Here is a 20104-nt window from a genome sequence, read left to right on the forward strand (position 1 = left end):
ATGAATATATTAAATAATACTGGTCCCAGTACCGACCCTTGAGGCACTCCACTAGATACAGGCCTCCAACTAGACTCCGCCCCATAGACTACAACTCTCTGGCTTCTCTCCTTCAGCCAGTTCACAGTCCACCTCACTACCCGATCATCCAGACCACACTTCCTCAATTTAGCCGCAAGGATGCTGTGGGAGACCGTGTCAAACGCTTTGCTAAGTCGAGGTAGACCACATCCACCGCTCTACCATCATCCATCCACCGTGTTATTTCCTCATAAAAGGCTACAAGATTGGTCAAGCACGACTTCCCCTTGGTGAAGCCATGTTGACTGCCCCTCATAACCCTCTTATCCTTGATATCCTTAAGATGGCACCAAGGATAAGGTGTTCCATCACTTTCCCAGGAATGGAGGTGAGGCTAACCGGTCTATAGTTACCCGGGTCCTCCTTCTTGCCCTTTTTGAATACAGGAGTGACATTTGCTTTCCCCCAGTCCTCAGGCACCTCTCCCGTTTCCCAAGACTTGGTAAAGATGATGGAGAGCGGTCTAGCAATGACCTCAGCCAGTTCCCTCAGCACCCGCGGGTGCATCCCATCTGGACCCATGGATTTATGGATATCCAGATTGCTCAACTGGTCTTTAACCCATTCCTCATCAACTAAGGCAGACCGCTCCGTTGACCTATCTTCATCCGGGGTCTCAGCGGTACAGGGCTCTTCAGGACTGCCTCCAGCAGAGTAGACAGAGACAAAGAAGTCATTCAGTAACTCTGCCATCTCTGTATCTTCTGTCACCAGGGCACCCGTCCCGTTCATCAGCGGGCCTACATTGCCTCTGGTGTTAGTTTTACCTGCCATGTATTTGAAAAAGCTCTTTCTGCTGTCCTTGACCCCTCTCGCCAGCTTTAATTCCAAGGAGGCCTTAGCCATCCTAGCAGCTTTCCTACATCCTCTAGCAGCAGCCTTATATTCTTCCCAAGTGGCCAGCCCTTCTTTCCATGACCTGTAAACTCTCCTCTTCCACTTGAGCATACCGAGCAGTTCCCTATTTAACCACGCAGGTCTCCTGACCCTCTTCCTCGACTTCCTACGTGTCGGGATGCTCCGATCTTGAGCTCGGAATATCTCTTATTCTTTCCCATTTTCATATTTTTCACTTCTATTTCCTTCCTATTAATCCTTATGTTTATAAGGGGTCCAAATTCCATGCTCAGAAAAGGCCTTTTAGAGCTGGTTGCCCAGGACCATGTCCAGATGGCTTCTGAATATGTCTAAAGATGGAGAGTCTTTCACTTTTCTGGGCAACCTGTTCCAGTGCTTCCTCACTGTCATGGCAAGAAAAGTGTTTCCTTATGTTTAAATGGATCCTCCTGTACTTCATTTTGTGCATATTGCTTCTTGTCCTGTCACTGGGCACCACTGAAAGGAGCCTGTCTCAAATCTTAACACACTCCAGTGAGCTATTTATATACATTGATAGGATCTTCCTTCAGCCTTCTTTTCTCTAGGCTGAGCAGTCCCAGCTTTCTCAGCCTTTCTTCAAATGTGAGATGTTCCAGCCTCTTCATTATTTTTGTGGCTTACTGTGAGACATGTCAGTGTCTCTTTTGTACTGTGGAGCCCAGAACTGAACACAGCATTCCAGGTGTGCCCTCGCCAGTGATGAACAGAGGACAACAGTCACCTTCCTTGAGCTGTTATCAATACTCCTAATGCATCCTGGGATATAATTAGCCTTCTTTGCTGTAACAGTGCATTGCTGGATCATGTTCAGCTTGGTGTCCACCCTGATTTCCACACCTTTACAAAACTTCTTTCCAGGTGGGTGTCCCCCAACACATACTGGTCCCTGGGGTTGTTCCTCCCCAGATGCAGGACTTTGCACTTTGTTGAACCGCATGAGGTTCCTGTCAGCCTACTTCTACAGCCTGTCCAGGTCCCTCTGGATGGCAACACAACCTTCTGGCACACCAGCCATTCCTTGCAGTTTTGTGTCATCTACCCTATCCAGCTTATTAACGAAGATGTTAAACAGGACTGCACCCAGTACTGACCCATGGGGTACACTGCTAGTTTCTGGTCTCCAGCTACATTTGTACCGGCTTCACAGCTTGTCTATGATGATCTTGTGGGGAGATAGCACCAAAAGATAGTGAAAGTCTAGGTAGGCAGTATCCACTGCTCTCACCTCAGGCCAGTAGTTCAATCATAGATAGCTATCAGGTTGGTCAAGTGTGATTTTCTGGTGGTGAATCTATTCTGAGTACTCCCAGTGACCTCTTTGCCCTTCATGTGCCTGGAAATGGCTTCCAGGGTTAGTTACTCCATCACCTTCCCAGGTACTGAGGCGGGGCTAACCAGCCTCTAGTTTTCTGGGAGCTTCCCTTAGAGGAAGTACTGAGATCTCACCTTGTATATGAAGTGTTTCCATTAGTTTTAAACAGTTACTTTCAAACAAATATTGCTAACCTTCAATTTGCTACTGGAAAAGCCTAAATACTAAACATCTCTTTCTGTGGCTTCGTAGAGTATTTTGATTCCTTAAGTATTGCTTAAAATACTGGTATCTCAAACATTAAAATAAATGGTATCTCAAACATTCAAAAAACTAAAGCAGTTATATGAAGTTGCTCTGATTCCTTTGCATGCCTCCCATCAATGGTCTCTGTATTCTTCAGTAAGTATAACAAAAGTATTTCCTAAAAAAAAAAAAACATTGCTATTCGTTAGTAACCATTAGTTATTCAAATAGCTAAAACCAGTTGATTTTATTAGTGATCTTTCCTTCCTCCTGTTTGAGGCCATGGCTTCTGGCCAAGATCCCACCAATCCTCCCTCAGCTCTCTCCTTTTCTCATCCCTTTCATGTGCCAGGGCCTCCCTTGGTTCTGGACCATGCAGAAATATTACACGCTCTGCTCAGTGCTGCCACCTACTGTGCAAGTGCTTTACTCAAAATGCTAGGCAGGACTGGAATCACTGGGAAGCTAGTGATTAGGAGAAAAATTTATGTCTGTAGTCCAAGGCAGAGAAACTTTCAGGGCAGTCAGAGCTGGTAAACAGCATTCTTTAGAAGGTTCTGACTTAGAGGGCTCTTACAGAGATTAAATTGTATTCCTAGCCCCTATTCCCTGAAATCATGGCATGCAGATGCTGTTTCTAAGTTGAAGGCCTGAAATACCATGACTCATTTGTAAGTTTCTCTGCCTTCCCCTAAGTTACACAGCAAGGCAGCTATTTAATGTAGGGCGCTCTAGCGCAGTATCTTCTATTCACCGCTTCCTTTATTAACTCCCACTACCACTGACAGTGTTCCCTTGTATGTCCTAAGCAGCACATAGTTTAACACTCTTCTGCCAGGCAGGAAGAAACTGGTTTGTGTCTGTCCAAAGATGAGGATACAAGGGGAGGATGAGATAGCACTCTGGAACTGGATCTGGTTTTGCCAGTTGTTCAACTGACAAGAGTTTATGGCAGGACCTGTGTCTCTCAAGGTACCCCAACAACCATGGACCAGCACAAAGTTACTATTTCCTCTGCACCAGCCTGTACTGTAAAAAACTAGATATGAGTCTATGGTTGTTTTCATCACCCTTCAAGATCTGAAACTCTGAGTGATTGGTTGCCTTATCAATGCCAAAAGCAAACTCTGGTCAAGCAGCCGTCTTCTTCCAGTGCTCTGCTTCTGTCACCTACTCCATGTAGCTTTGCACTTTCTCTGCTCTGTAGGCCTTTGTGTAGACCAAGTAGGCACCATACAGCTGCAGCCATTTCTCCCAAGAACAACCTGATGTTGCTAGAAAATAATACCACCTTGTTGTGGTAGCGACTTTGAGATGTTAATCATTTTCAGGTTTGGCCCCTTTAAAGAGTAGGAGAATGGCAGCCATTCTGAATAGCAACATTCATAAATGGCAGCCTATTACCCTGTTTCTTTAGGTTAGTTAGCAGCATTAGAGCACTGCACAGTTTATAAACCTGCCCAGTATGTGAAGGCTAGGATGGAAAGAAGCTAATTTCGTGGGCACTGTCCCCTCTGAAAAGCATCTCTTCTGAAGAGTATATAATACTGCAGAGCTGCTTCGTCTCTGTGAAAGGAAACCTTTAATACTGCAGGAGTAGGAGGTCTGATAAGCCAGACAAGTAGGTAATTTGGAAAACAAATCCTTTCATTAAGCATAGCAAGTGCATACAATGTAAAGGGGCAAGGTATGTTTTTACTATTCTGGTCTATTGGGTACAGGATAGATAGGTAATTAATATGGTACTTAGTGACCCTTCAGATTCACATTAGCTCATTTGTTTGGGGATCTTAATTTCTACTGGAAAGAATTGGACAGGACTTTCCCTTACAAAGTAGCCTAGAAATATCACTCTGTGTCATGGTAATTAGCATGAAAATCACATCTTCAGAAATCTGGAGTGGAAATAGGTAGATGACTCCCGCATACCTAATTTTCACCGCATATTTCAGTGAGCAGAAGTAAATAGGTTTGGTAAATGTTACGATAGCATATAGTGGATAAGTGGTGTAATGGCAAAATTTTCTGTTTTCTGGCTATAGGCAAAAGTTTCTTGGTTTCCCTCAGTGTTGATCAGGAAATCCGTTTTATCTGACAGAGAATCCGTGTGCCTTGGCAGTTCTGCAGTTTAAACTTGACTGCTCACCCAGAAATCCCTATTGTAAACGTCAGGTAGACTTGGCTGCTTCTACATGCACCCCACTGTCCCTTAATTGATTAATATTGCTTCATTTATAAAGTTCTACAAGTAGAAGTGACATTTGTATGGTTGCATTTGGATGGTGTTTGAAATATCGCTGAGTACAGAATGGCTGTCACATTTAACAGCACAGTAACAGCACTACCCATATTTTATATGCAATTGTGCAAAGTGATTTGAGCATTTCTGAACTTGACAGCCAAAAATTTCTTCTTCAATCTACGTTAAAATTAATTATTTAGAAAAAGAAGGTTCATGAGTTTTCACTTTTGACTTTACATTTAACAGGAAAAAATTGGACCTGGCATAAATAGACAAGCTCTACTGCTTCACAGGAGTCATTCCCTGGATTTACACAGGTGCAGCACTGCAACATTATCTACTTGTAAATGTATACTTATGCATATTGCTTTAATAATTTTTAAGAAAAACAAGCACACAATTTCAGTGAGGGTTATCTTTTCCTGTTTCTTAAGATTTTGCATTTTAGTATGATTTGTAATTATTTTAATAAAGTGTTTCTTAATATTCCATATTAATATTCCAAATAAAGAAACATGCTTCTTTATTTGGCATTTTTAAAGAAAAATTTAAGAACAATGAATAAAGTCCTGTTTAACATCCATATTTGAGTTTTAGGGTCATATTCCCTTCACTATTGGATTCTTAGACCCAGACAGAGCTTCCAAAGGAGGATGCAGCTTCTGAACTCAGCACTTAGATAAGTGCAGTTACAGGGCTGTCATATCAATGAGATAATGAAGACAGGTTAAGGTAGCTCACATGGCTGGGAAGCATTGGTGGAGTAATCCATCAAGGCAAAATCCAGCTGCTGACGCATGTAATTTGCTCTCATAAATACCTTATCAAAATGAATATCGTCCTGTGTTATTTCCCACTGCTGTAAAAGGACGACATAAGGTTATAGCAAAGATGAGACAAATGGTGATGAAAAAGGAGGAAGCGTCAAATTTAAGAAATAAACAATGAGAATTTGCCAAAGGTAGTATTAAGCGAATGACCTTACTTAACAAAAACAGGAGAGGGATGCTTACTTCTTTACCAGCATCTGACTGAATTTAAATAAACATCTTAATATAAGTATAAAATCATAGAATAGTTAGGGTTGCAAAGGACCTTAAAATCATCTAGTTCCACCCCCCCTGCCATGGGCAGGAACACCTCAGACCAAACTACGTCACCGAAGGCTCTGTCCAACCTGGCCTTGAACCCCATCAGGGATGGAGCATTCACAACTTTCTTGGGCAGCCCATTCCAGTGCCTCACCAGCCTCACAGTGAAGAACTTCTTCCTTACCTGTTCTTCCCCTGTTTAAGTCTGAACCTGTTACACGTTGTCCTATCACTACAGTCCCTAATGAAGAGTCCCTCCCCAGCATCCTTGTAGGCCCCCTTCAGATACTGGAAGGTTGCTATGAGGTCTCCACACAGCCTTCTTTTCTCCAGGCTGAACAGCCCCAACTTTCTCAGCCTGTCCTCATATGGGAGGTGCTCCAGTCCCCTGGTCATCGTTATGGCCCTCCTCTTGAATTGATCCAACAGTTCCATGTCCTTTTTATGTTGAGGACACCAGAACTGTCCACAATACTCCAAGTGGTGTCTCACAAGAGCAGAGTAGAAGGGCAAGATCACCTCCTTCAACTGGCCTGTCATGCTCCTTTTGATGCAGCCCAGGATACGGTTGGCTTTCTGGGCTGCGAGCTCACACTGGCAGCTCATGTTCATTTTCTCATCAACCACCACTCCCAGGTCCTTCTCCGCAGGGCTGCTGTGAATCTCTTCTCTGCCCAACCTGTAGCTGTGTCTAGTAGTGCTCCGACCCAGGTATAGGACCTTGCACTTGGCATGGTTAAACATCGTAAGGTTGGCCTTGGCCCACTTCACAAGCGTGTCAAGGTCCTTCTGAATGGCATTCCTTCCATCCAGCATATCAACTGAACCACACAGCTTGGTGTCATCAGTAAACTTGCTGAGGGTATGAACAATCATAAACAATAGTAGTGCTTTAATAGTGTAGTATTAATTACGGAACTGCCTTGTCACTGAGTGCTCTAAATGGATCATCATGAATTGCTGATTTGTTATTTTCTTTGATGTGCATTGATGGCACATTCTCCATTGCCTTCCTGGGCTAAATACATATGAAAAATAAAATTAATATTTAATTTAAAGTATTGCTTCAAAAAGAACCCCCATATTTATAACCATGAGACCTGAAACAAATCTTAGAAATATGTTATGCTTAAATACCTTAATGCAAAAGTTGAGTTCACAATATGATTTTGCGAAACTAGTAAAAGAAGGAGTATAAATCCTTTTTTCATGGTCAATGAAAATGTGAGAAAAATATTTAAGGAATTACTTATTTACTGGCAGAGTATCTTGGTATTCTTTTTCCACTAGAATGGTCAGTCAGCCCAAAGGAAAGGGAGGCAACATACAATTTATTGACTTTGTCTACTAGTGAATTAAAATAGCATGGGGTTTATAGGATGACAGTTAATCCTGTTTGGGGTCAGATGGGAAATCACAGTCTTCCAGATAGAATGGCAGCTATATTCTGGAAATTCCTTTGCAATTTGTGTTTCAGAGGAAGCATCCTATTTCAGGAAGGATGTGTGTATGACTAGTTGTAGAACAGGTATTTAGTATGTATATACCCCCCCCATTTAGTATGGGGTCAGGAAGTCCGCTGAGAAGCTGATACATACTTCTAGACTCTCTCTGTTAGATAGAAAAAAGTAATACTTGAATTGCAGATGCAATGATGCTATGTAAGAAAATCATACTGACGAACTGAGTTTCATGTCTTTTTTTTCCAGTGCCAGAAAAGTTTCTGTTAGGGGGCACCAAAATGATTTTTACTGAACTCAACTAGAACCTGCTTTTGAACCACCATAATAGTTGTTGAAGCCCACACATACTTTAAAAAGAAATCCCAAATGACTTTTACCTTTCTTTCTTACTTCTCACAAACTGGACTATAGAGCTATCACAATTAATTTGTTAGTTTCTTGGCTTAAAAAATCAAAAAGAATGTTAGTGTAATACTGTCTAGACAGAATGAAGTATATTGGACAGTTGGATAGTACTGTGTAATGAAGACCTGTATGTTTATAATATGTCACACCTACCATCGTGCAGGAGATAAGAAGTTTCTGTGTTGGGATTTTTCACAGTTTGAAAAGGTTCACATCTTTCATGATACCTAGCTAGATTCCAAACAGCTGCTCTTAATGTTTTTTAATATCTGATCTTAGGTAGCTTTGTAATTTTTCATAAATTAAGGCTTTTGTTACAAGATGTAGACTGCATTGAGACTGTAATCTAGAAATAAGGCTTGGCTTTTTTTAAAAAATGCGGGCAGTTTCATGGGTGACTCATTTCTTTGTGTCATCTCAAGAGTTTATAAACAACACGAGGTATCTGGAGCTGATACTGGGTGAGAGTTTTAAGCTCGGAAGAGTGTGTTTATTTCTGTTGCAACCGTTCTGTAATCTTGGACTGCAACATTATAAGATTTTCCCCTACCAGCCTGGCCATCTTCCCTGCGAAGTCTGGTTAAATGTATGGAAAAAAAATGAAAAAGGAAAATATAAGAACTGTTCTTGTTTTCATACTGATAAAGTTTTATGGATAAACTCTTGCCTTGTGTAGATTTTGAGTGAGCGCACTTTATGTGGCCCAATTCTGCAGAAAAAGGGAATGGGCTGTCCCATGCCAAGCAATAGAGCAGATCAACAAATGCCATGCTCATTTATTAGAGCTGGAAATGCATGGGAAGGAATTTACAGAAAGAAACTCCCAAACACAGGCCAATGAGCACCTAGAACAGTCACAGATATGTGCTAACACTTTTCTCAGTACCATGTGCACAGAATAAATGGGCAAAGCTTAGTCTGAATCCAGGAAGATGCTCTTCATTGTTACTTAGCAGTTTACACCTTCTGAAAAACGTAGACTGAAGATTTCTGTTAACTAGTAAGAATTGTGCTGCTGCCTATTGACTAGAAACCATTTTCGTGTTAACTTCATGTTGTGGCTTAACCCCAGCTGGCAACTAAGCACCATGCAGTTGCTTGCTCATCCCCCACCACAGTCTGCAGTGGGATGGGGAGGAGAATCAGAAAATATGAAACATGTAAAAACCCATGGGTTGAGGTAAGAACAGTTTAATAATAGAAATTAAAGTAAAATACAGCACTACTGCTCCTACTACTAGGAAAGGAATAAACCCCACCCTCAAGAAAAAAAAACCACAAGTGATGCACAGTTGCTCACCAGCTGCTGACTGATGCTCAGGTAGTCCCTGGGCTGTGATCAGCCCCTTCTGGCTAACTCCTGCCAGTTTATATACTGGGCATGATGTGCTGTGGTATGGAATATCGATTTGGCTGGTTTGAGCCAGCTGTCTTGTCTCTGCTCCTTCCTGGCTTCTTGTGCACTATCTCACTGGCAGAGCATGAGCAACTGAAAAGTCCTTGATTTAGAGTATGCACTACTCGGCAACAACTAAAACATCAGTGTGTTTATCAGCATTGTTCTCAGACTAAAGCAGCACTGCAGCAGCTACTAGGGAGGAAATTAACTCTAGCCGAGCCAAAACCAGGACACTTCAGCTCAGCTGAACAGAATTTTAATTGTACATAGTATTTCTAGATAATAAAAGTAACAATATTCTGCTATTCCCATTTGTGAACTACTATTGCACACTAGTATCTGATTTTCTATGTGATGGCAGTTTGGAAATAATGAAATGAATGAAGGAAAAGACAGAAAAGATGATTTTATAGAATTACCGTAATTGCCTCTGATAGAGGAGCAGAATGACTGTTCGTAGTGTCAAGCAATGCCAGGCAATCTGTTCTGGGACACGGAATAACTCTTTGTTGTTTTTTACTGATGAGAACATTTGTCATTTGCAATTGCCAGACTGTACATATGTTGCCATTAGATAAATTCTCAGTATGCATCTTGAATGTTTTCTTTCTATGGAATGATTTGTGGCCAAAAGCAAATCTGAGTAACTAATGTCTTCTCTAAGAATTTGCTCAGAAGAGTTCTGTTTTCCCCTCAGTCTGTGGGAACACAAATCCATGTATCTTACATTTCACCAGGGTGCAGCAGTACTCCTTTTTCCTATCTTATTGGTGCTGTGCAACTGTGCAGCAAGATTCAAGGGAACAGGAATAAAGCAAATAAAAAGGAGCACAGTCCTGTAGCTTCCTGGGGTAGGGCACTCATCTGGAAGGTGGAAAGAACTACATATTCAGCCTGCAAAATTCTAGTTCAGTAACTTTGTAATAAGCTGTCATTTAAAAAGTAATTCTGGAATTTATACCTGTATTACACTGTCACCACCATCATAATTTCATACATGCTTGGATGCATTTTAAAACTGATTAAGTTGTATGTCCTGGTGGACTTCACGTAACACCAGACTAGGGAGAGTCATCATCAGGGTTCATGGGAGCTTCATGGCCATGCTCCCATGTTTTTTGCAGTCCTCAGCAAAATCAGAAGTACTAAATGCTTACATATCACAATGCATAAAACCTGAAACCAGTAACTTGAAAGATGTGTTTACAGGCATTTTTTTTTGTTGTGGAAAACTCTGAATGGAGTCAGTGTTTACTTCTACATGCATATCTCTTTTCTACCAGTCCTTATGTCAGGAAATTGAAACTTCAGATTTCTGAGGGCTACTCTGTAAGAAACAACTTGTATCATTAAATCAGAGTGATGGTGGGTTTTTTTCTGTCATGGCAGATTTTATTGACTGACAAACAGAAAGGGAAACTTATCCTGATAGTTTTGTGTAATGCATCATCTTGTTCTGTATTACTTAAATAGTTCTACTGTATCACAGTATCACAGTATGTTAGAGATTGGAAGGGACCTCAAAAGATCATCTAGTCCAATCCCCCTGCCGGAGCAGGAACACCTAGATAATGTCTATGACTTCCACCTGTAACATGCCAGGGCAAGCATTACATGCAAAAGTGTGGTAGAAAGTTGTCTTCATGTAATTTTCGTTCCGTATTCATTCAAGGTCAGTTCTGTTGCTGTGTTGTATGGTTCATTCTCTGAGCTAGTTCTGCATGTCCACATTGCTTCTAATTTTCTCATGGGTTTTAATTATAACTTCATTGGATAGCAGTAGAGTTCCTACCCTTTTGGTAGTGTCATTGTGTTGCTTCTAGAGGCATGTCGTAATTCTAGCAAGTAAACACCATGCTCTTTTCCCTCTGGGAGGCAGCAGTTCTTTCCTATTAGAACAAAGTCAGTCTCACCTTTAGCCAGTACAGTAGCATCACATACAGTAGCATTGTATGATTTTCATAACTAGGATTATTTGCTTTCGCAGTTTGATGGCTCCTTTTATTCCCCTGAGACACCTGTTCACCTCTCCTGGGAAACAGCTATCATTTATTTCTGCCTGCTATGTCAGGTAGAAAGAGAAATTTAAAGCCTTCCAGTCATCATTCTTCTTCCATTTATCTGGATTAACCTAAATATTATTATTTAAAGAAAACACTCCAAACTAGATCACAGATTCTCAATGAACATTCATTAGGTGTCTCATGGCATGGAATGTAAAAAGTAAATCATTTAATCTAAAAGGGAAAGTGTCTGCAAAGCTTAATTCTAGATCCTTAATAGGAAATATTAAGCCATCCTGTTACTATTATTTTAAAGAAATCTGTGTAAACCAGCTTTTCCTACTGGTAGTACCCTACTGTAACTTCCTGAGACGACTGGTTGCCGGTGATTGCAACAGGCTCCCAGCAGTTCTGTGGCTGTAGAAATGTGAACAATGCTAGGAGAGAAAGTTGGTTAATGAGTTACAGTGTTCTCTGGTTAGTTTATTGTGAGTGACCTGGATCATGGTGCATGCTTTACAATGCAGTAGTTTGAAGTGTCTTGTTTTGAGGGCCCACTTTGAAGTATGTTGGAATATATGCAGTGAAAAGTCAATAGGAAACCAGCAGCTTGTGTACATTACTGCAGAAAAGTAAAGAGCAAACTTTCAGGGGTCACAGACTGTTTTATTGGGTTTTTTCAGTATTCTGGAATTTGGACAGCACAATTGGCTGACAGAGGAGCTAATTAGAGGTCAAGTTAGAGGGCATGAGACTGGCAACTGTCACCCTCTTATGGGAACAAGCTTGGGTCTGTATTCTTTGGGCTTGCCTGGGAATAAATGGAGCAAACATAACAATAAGGACTGGTATTACTGTTTACAGACTTCCTGCCCTTTCCACCTTCCTTGGGTCCATGAATTCCTACCAGGGGTATGTCCTTCCTATTATTTTCCATTTCCTATGCAATATGTCTGGTTTTTCAGCCCCACCATATGATGTCAATGAATTCTGACAAGGTACTACTATTTAATGTTTGTTCAAATAGTTTCATCTATGGAACAGAGTATAAAGGCTGTCTGCTGCTTGTACTTTCTCACAGGGCTGGGAGGCACATGGTGTTATTTTTGCTGTAAGCAATGATGAAGTGACTCATCCAAAGAGTGCAAAGCTTTTTGGCGTTACTGCTAGAGAGAGAGCTCTGTACAAAACTGTCTCTGAAAATGGTACCCATATGAAAGAAATTTACTTTTTATTAGGAAAGTAGCAGTGTTATGATCAGAGTCACTTAGCATAACCTTTTCAAGCTCCTCCTTTCCCCACAGATCAGCTCCATCCCCGAAGAGCTGATACAGCTAGTCCTCTGCTGAAACTGAAGCTTCTGGCTACAGTGATGCTTTTGGTATTCCTCTTCTTCTGGCAACCTTTTTATTCATCTTCACTTGCTTCATGTGCTCACTTTCTTCATATATATTAAGATGAGACACATGCACTGCATAGTAGGTAGTTGCTAGATGTAAGTGCTAGAGTGTATCAGGTGACATTGCTGCTTCACCTGGTTCTTGGAGATAGGGTGCAAGTTTGGAAGAACTTCCTTCTTAAATTTAGAGTTTAAAAATGAGGTTATAAATTCAGCATTTCAGTGTATTTCAGAGATCAGCTCTTTGAAAATTATGTTGCTAGTTTGAGGCAATACAAAGTAAACCAGATTAGCTTAAACTACTGCATAAATTGTAGAATTTACTGTATGAATTATAACACTATATAAATTACCATGGTTTACCTGCACTTTCCATCAGCAAGTTACTGTAGCTTAACCAATTTAATTTATCATGTCACCTAGCATCTGTCTGTACTCTGCTGGTGCTGTGTGGGGGAGAGATGAAAGCGCATAGTGGGGAAGTGACTGAAAAACTGTCTATGAATACTGTCTCAGTGAGAAGCTGGAAGCAGCTGCTGCAGCAAACAGTGCCGCAGTGCATCAGTGCAGTGAGCACAGCTAATCACAGTGTATGACTGTGTTTATGGACACATGAAGATCCTTTAAACTCTGCCACCATTGTTGAGGGACTTCTAATTCTTACTTAGCAGAACTGGAAGCTTCAGATCTTGCCTCCACCTGTGCAGTGAGTCCTCCCTGCAGAGAGAAACCAGGGTGGTTGCAGGAGAGTTCCATTTGTGAGTCAGGAGTCTGTGTGGGTTTTGAGAACAGTTCCTTTAAGTGTATCAGTGCTGGAGCCAGGAAGTCTGTGAAGGAGCTGCAGATACTCCCTTTCTGGTATGTGGAGACAGATGGAACTGATTGCTCAAGCACCTTTGGCCTGGAATGATCTTAAACATCCCAAATAACATGTTTTCTCTCTGACTAGTGAATTAGTGTCCCAGTGTAGTGAAAAGTAGGCCTGATAGGGTTATGTTTTCTGGAAATTATTTTCTCCTGTTTAACTAGGCGATACTGTGTTTTCATATTACTGCCAGAACTGTTTTGTATTATTGCTACTTAGGCTTAAATAGCTTGTACACGTCATACCAATCATACCAATAATCATTTTAGAATTGGAATTACTGTTAGCATGAAGAATACTTTTTAAACATTTTCTGTCTTCCTTCTTGATAGTTATCCTAAGATTTCTAAGCAAAAGTAGTGGCTGTAATACTCCTGGAAGATTTTCAGATATCTGGATAAAAGTGTATAAATGGATTTTGTTGAACATCGCAGTAATATGTGTATGTATACACATGTACATCCACGCTTGTAAAGCAAACAAGTGATCAAGGAGAGAATCTAAAGAAGACTATGATTCCTCTTGTATTAGCTTAATTTGTTAGCTCCACCCAACATTACATTGAATTGGCAATAGTGTAAAAAATGTGGTTTTATGTACAGTCTATGTAATATTGTAATGTACAGGACAAGACCTACAACATATTAAAGAATCAATATCAGGTATAAGAAACCTTAGAGTTTCAGATAGTGGAAAATACCTTTATCCTAAGATACTGTTATCTTCTGTAAAGTAGCAGAGAAAAAACATTTTAAGCCAAAAATTACAAACCAATGAGCCAATGAAGTACTTTATACACTACAGCTTTTTTTTTTTTTTATCCAGCTGCTTCTAGGGTCCTATTTTATTTCATTGATATGTATGTATAAACTATTTCTACTGAAATGTTATTTCTGTTTCCAAAATTAGTTTTCTAGTGTGCATTTCTTTACAAAATATTCTTTCATACAGAGCCAAACCTAGACATTTCCAATTAAAATTAACCTATACTTGAAGGTCATTGCAATGTTTTTTAGCTATAAAGAGCTGTGTTTTTTTAATATGTAGTATCACATATTAAATAGCTATTAATACATATCATAGAATAGAATACCTTGAGTTGCAAGAGACCAGTAAGAATCATTGAGAGCAATTGCGTGTTCCTTGCAGGACTACCTAAAACTGAGCCATATGGCTTAATGACTTAATCCACATGATCCTTGAACTCAAACAGGCTTGATGCCATGGCCACTTCCCTGGAGAAGCATGTTCCAGTGACTGACCACCCACTCAGTGAAGAACCTTTTCCTAATGTCCAATCTGAACTTCCCCTGGCACAGCTTCATGCCGTTACGTATTATGTAAGGGCTGTAGTTCAGTTTAATAGGATTATTAATGAATTATTGCATCACACACCACCTCTTTGTAGATACAGAAGAGTCGTTTAAAAATAATTTTGATTCAGGGCCTGCGTCCATCTTCACAGAATGATTAAAAGAAGAAAGTGAACAAAATTGTTTTTAAATATGAAAACTTCATACCTAATTATTCACTGTCAGAAATTTTTACTTGTTTTGAATTGGTTCAGGACTTTCTGTAAATTCTCTGCAATCCCCTTTTTCACAGGCACCAGAAACATGATCTTTACTGCACCATTACTGTAAGAGTCAGTTATTTTCTGTGTCTCTGTCTCTCAGCCCCCTCGTGTGGTCAGGTTGTGTATGGGCTTTCTTTTGTCTGTTATTGGCCACTGGAATACAAAACCAGCACCTAAGGCGAAGGATTCTGTTTTATGTGAAAACTGAAGAGCAAAAATATCCACATAGTGGCCACAGCTTTCTCTTTTAGCACCTTTTCTGTTGATCCCTTCTCATAAGGACGAACGATGCTATCTACTGGCAGAGGACAGACCGCTTCTGGGAACTAGTTCTTAATCAAGCTAGTGTCTTCTTCCAATTAGGTACTAATCCTCCCCCCCCACCCCCCCCATGTTTAATTCATTTATCAGTTATATATACCACACCGAGGCAATTATTTCTGTGTGAGGTCTGTGAGTTGTGAAGAGTTGAATCAGTAGACTATATATACACAGAAACTTTTTCAGCAAGTACTCGTTGGCCTTGTCTTAATTTTACCTATGAAAAACTGAAGAAATTTGCCGTAAAACTAGGATGTCTTTTTTTGGTTACCATTTAGACAGCAAACTGAATTTCCAGACTCTTCATTAGAAGACAGAGGTTACTCAATCAGATGTCTCACCCAGTAGAGTCAACAGGAAATGACAACTGGTGCCTCCAACCCGAGTGTTCTTTTTTTTAATGCCAAGTTCATGAATGAATGTAATAACATACTCTCTAGGAAGGTGTGACTATGTTGTTGCTTTGCAAGGATGGGGATGCCAGAACAAGATAACTGTCAGTGGCAGTTGTCTAGATTTCTCCTTCTCTGAAATATATTTTGCTTTATTACAGTCCCATTTGGCTTCTTTGCTTTCTCCTTGCTGAACACAAAGAAAATGACAGTGTTCTTCCTTTTTTCAGAAAACTGCTGATCCTGAGGACAGATGGAGGAAGTTTCTTGTTTTGACAGTGCTTAATTTCACAGATTTTATGTAGGTCACAGGATGCTGGTGGTTGAAAGCCCAGTTCTTTTGAAGACTATGGGAATGCTTTTTCTTGAGTAACCACAAAGGGCTCTGAATGCGATACCATTCTCTCTGCAAAGGAACAGTATTTGTGATGTTTATAATATTCACCAACTGCAGGATGAAGCAAGATGCATTTTCATTGGAAATAGAATGTTTTACATTTCTTCTCTGTGTAAACAAATGCTGTGTCTCATGCTGAGGCTATTATGAAGTGCTTTATTTGTTGCTGGATATCAAATGCTGTGGACTAGAGGAAGCAGTTACTTTCCATAAAATAGAAATAATCTCTTTTGTATGATAAGATTGTCTTACAGGATGCTGAATGAGAATAGCACAGGTATCTAGTGAGAAAAGATTCTGACTTCCTGGGGTTTTGGCAGTTAAAGGTCAAGTTGTAGCAAACTCTGCTTAAGTTCAAGAAAGGAGGAGGAAGGAAGCATGATAAATTCAGGAATGAAGTGACCTTGCATTTAAATTCCCTGAAGAAACCGGTATGTTTGACATGTTCTGAGAATACCTAATTCCATCTGATAGTGCTGAGTCAGACTTAGTCCAACACTGACTCCAAAAATGTTGCTGCAACATGAGAAGATTTAAACATGAATTTTAAGAGTGTCTTCACCAAAACTGTGGGAATGTACTGGTGGATATCCCTCCATTCCTGTTGAGGCAAGATAACTGTGAGAATGTCAGCTAGTAAATCAGAGGGAGCCCTGGCAGGAAAGAGGAAGCCCAGTTAGCTGGGAAGTGCAGAGACTCTGAACACGAAGCTTACAGTGGATCTAATGCCTCCTTGTGATTGTAATGTAATGTGTAATAACTGCAAGTATCTAGATTATTCTGTGAACATGTCAACATTGTGATTTATGAAAAATAATCTGAAACAGCTTTCTTAGTTTCCGTATTAACTGGAATGCATTTCTTAATCATATTAAAACTCTGTGTTTACCATTACAATTCTTAGATGGTTAAAAACAATTGTGTTCCACCTGAGTGGAACTTTGGTGGAAGTATAACTGAAACAATAAAATTTACTTTACTCTGGCCCTTTTTCATGAGTATTTAATTATATTGCATTCAAAACTTCAGAATTTTAATTCTCTGATATCTCAAGCCAAATTCTATAGAAGGGTGGTTGTGTAAAAGCTTTGTTTATAAAGTGGTGAAACAAAGAGATAGAATCACTGTATGACTTGTCAAGAGAACTTTTTGCTGCCAAAATTTACTCCTTCAATGACAAATGCTCTTTTTATGTAAGATGGGAGAAGGTCCAAAATATGCCAGGCTGGACAGAGCCTTGGGTGACATGGTCTAGTGTGAGGTACCCCAGTCCATGACAGAGGGGTTGGAAGTAGATGATTTTAAGGTCTATCCAACCCAAACCATTCTATAATTCTATGCTGTATTTTTGTTAGGGGGATTTCTACCGCAGCTCCTTACATGGCCTTAGATTTCTAGTTTTCTCTTGCTGTACGCATCCTGAATCTTTTATGAAGTTTCTTAGCTGTCAGTCTTGGTGACCACAGGTAAACTGCCTAAGGTAGATCTAACCAAAACACAGCACTCATTCTCATTAAAAAATTGTTTGTTCTAAAAAGATAAGATTTTTGCTGGATTATTTGGAGTGTACAAAAGCCACTTTTTACTCAGTGATGATAGTTACTCTAAGATTAATGAATTCACATCTAAAATGTTACCTCTGTGTGAATGCCATTAACTGCATTAAAAGATCTTTGAGTTGAGGAACGTTATATGAATGAGTGGTTATGTAGTGTTTAGCACAACAGGTTCATGTCTGGGTATATAGATCTATGCTACTGCTACAAAATAGGAGAGCTAGATCTCTAAAAGTTCTTTGTCTTGATCTAAGTTTGCCTCCAACAGATGTAGTAGCAAAACATTCATCAACAAATAATGCAAATGTCCCATAAAGCTAAGAATATAAATTATTTTAATAGCAATAAGCCACATAGATTAAAATGTTGGAAAACAAAGTATATTTGTGCACCTAAGTATATTAAGTAAAATGTATTTAAGTGGACAATATATTGTACTATTGAGCCTAAATGTAGAAACATAAACAATATTGTTTGGTTTTGTTGTTTTGGGTTTTTTTTTCACATTTTGAAGTTCTACTTATAGCCCTGTTTTCAGTCCAGATGCTTTAACAGTCACTGGATTTTAGAATGATAATCATAACAAAATACACTGTGCAACAGAGTATGTGGCATTCTAGCCTACGATCACAGTCAAAACTAACATGTGACATGATATCACTATATTATCATGTATGAGAACTGTCTATTTTTATATTACAGGAAGAGGATTAATTTTCTCAGGAAATGGTTAGTAGAGTCCTATATTCATACCACTGTAAGAAGAGCATTTGTCTACAAAACAGGAACTCCCTTTCCTTCCACCAGGAACTTGCCACAAGCTAAGACACAAACATGAAGATGGGTGCAAATTCCACATATATGCAATCTCATAATCATTCTTTTTTATCAGCTGTGGCAAGCAGCTGTTGTTAATTCTTCAGCTCCTCCCAGAGTGTTTTTTATTTGTTCTCTTTAGAAACTGCACAGAGATTAAATAATGACTATCCTTACTGTTTATCTTGGGCCAGGCAGCTACTTTAATGAGAGTACTGTTCTTTCTCTATTGTAAGAAGAGTTTTCATTTTCAGTATCTCAGTATTACTGCAGTATTTCAAGAATTTAAAACTACTTCTTCAGAACCATCAGCTTCTCCTCAGTTATTCCCCAGAGCCAGTCTGAGTTTTCTCTGTACTGAAGTGATCCAATTTCAGAGATGCTTTCCTCCACGAAAGGCAATCACTGATTACTAATGGCCTAATTTTTTTTATTGAGAATCCATGTGTTATGTCGAATAAATTAAAAGTAGAATCATAGAATAGTTAGGGTTGGAAAGGACCTTAAGAACATCAAGTTCCAACCCCCCTGCCATGGGCAGGGACACCTCACACTAAACCATATCACCCAAGGCTTCGTCCAACCTGGTCTTGAACACTGTCAGGGATGGAGCATTCACAACCTCCTGGGCAACCTATTCCAGTGCCTCACCACCCTAACAGGAAAGAATTTCCTCCTTATATCCATGTCTGTATTCTGTACATGTCTGTATTATATACATGTCTGTATTCTGATAAATGAAATATCATTCACCTGTTGAGCTGCATATTAGTGCAGCTTCCTACAATACAATGCTGGAAGGCAAAAATCCTCTGTTGAGGATAAAGTTATGGCATTTAGTAAGATACTTGTACAAGCAGTGGGCTGTATTTATATGTTGGAAGGACAAGCAGTGCACAGAGCTGGTAATTATTTTCTAATTTTCACTGTTCTGAAGATGAATATTCTTTTTGATGAAGAATATTAGGTGGTCCCAGATAATCTATTACAATCCAGGTATTAACAACATACATTAGTTTTCCTGCTGTCAAAGTATGTATGTTTATTACACACTAAAGGTGGCCATACATGTAAGAAGGGCATAACTTCAGTGTACCACCATGATTAATTCACAAATAAAGAAAAATTAGCAGTGTAGATACCTATCAAGGGAAATTTAACACTTGCTCACACTTACTGAAAGCCTGAAAGATTCTAAGAAGTGGCATATAAATTATTTCTGGAATTCAAAATAAGAGAAGGAAACTATACAGTGGAAGGTCCTGGAAATGTCATCATTTGAGTAATTTAATATAGATTTAAGAAAATAAGAAGTACACGCCAGAAAGCAAGCATGCCTGCAAAGAGCGAAGGTAATAAAAAGAAGTCTGTGTCTCTGCATTCAAATAAATTAGGCAATATTTTTCAATCGCATTTGCCTGTATTCTTTGCCAGGAAAAAACAATGCGTGCATGGTTGATCAAATATAGTTTTACATTCACTTTTTCTTAATGTAGCATTTGTTTGTCAGCCTTTTTTTGCAATAGCTTGAAATAACTTATATGACGCAAGAAGGAACTAGCACTAGCATCTATAAAACTATTGTGTACATAAGCGGTTAGGGTTGTAAAAAGGGTATATTTAAATAAAATAAGTAAATAGAGGTGAAAAGGAAAGTCTTG

The 20104-nt window shown here is 39.6% G+C and overlaps 1 protein-coding gene across 1 annotated transcript in view; it reads right to left on the reverse strand.

Moving 5' to 3' along the window:
• MUC6 (mucin 6, oligomeric mucus/gel-forming) overlaps positions 1-1897 on the reverse strand; it is a 69216-nt gene extending 67319 nt beyond the window's left edge. Inside the window, exon 1 of the mRNA XM_061380416.1 lies at positions 1582-1897. Coding sequence (XP_061236400.1) covers positions 1582-1897 — 316 coding nt within the window. The remainder of the gene's footprint in view (positions 1-1581) is intronic.
• Between the last annotated feature and the right edge of the window lie 18207 nt (positions 1898-20104).

This window comes from Neopsephotus bourkii, unplaced genomic scaffold (assembly GCF_033783945.1).
Source record: "Neopsephotus bourkii isolate Nb327-2 ecotype Australia unplaced genomic scaffold, CSIRO-AGI_Nbou_v1 NB_1792, whole genome shotgun sequence".
NCBI lineage: Eukaryota > Metazoa > Chordata > Aves > Psittaciformes > Psittacidae > Neopsephotus > Neopsephotus bourkii.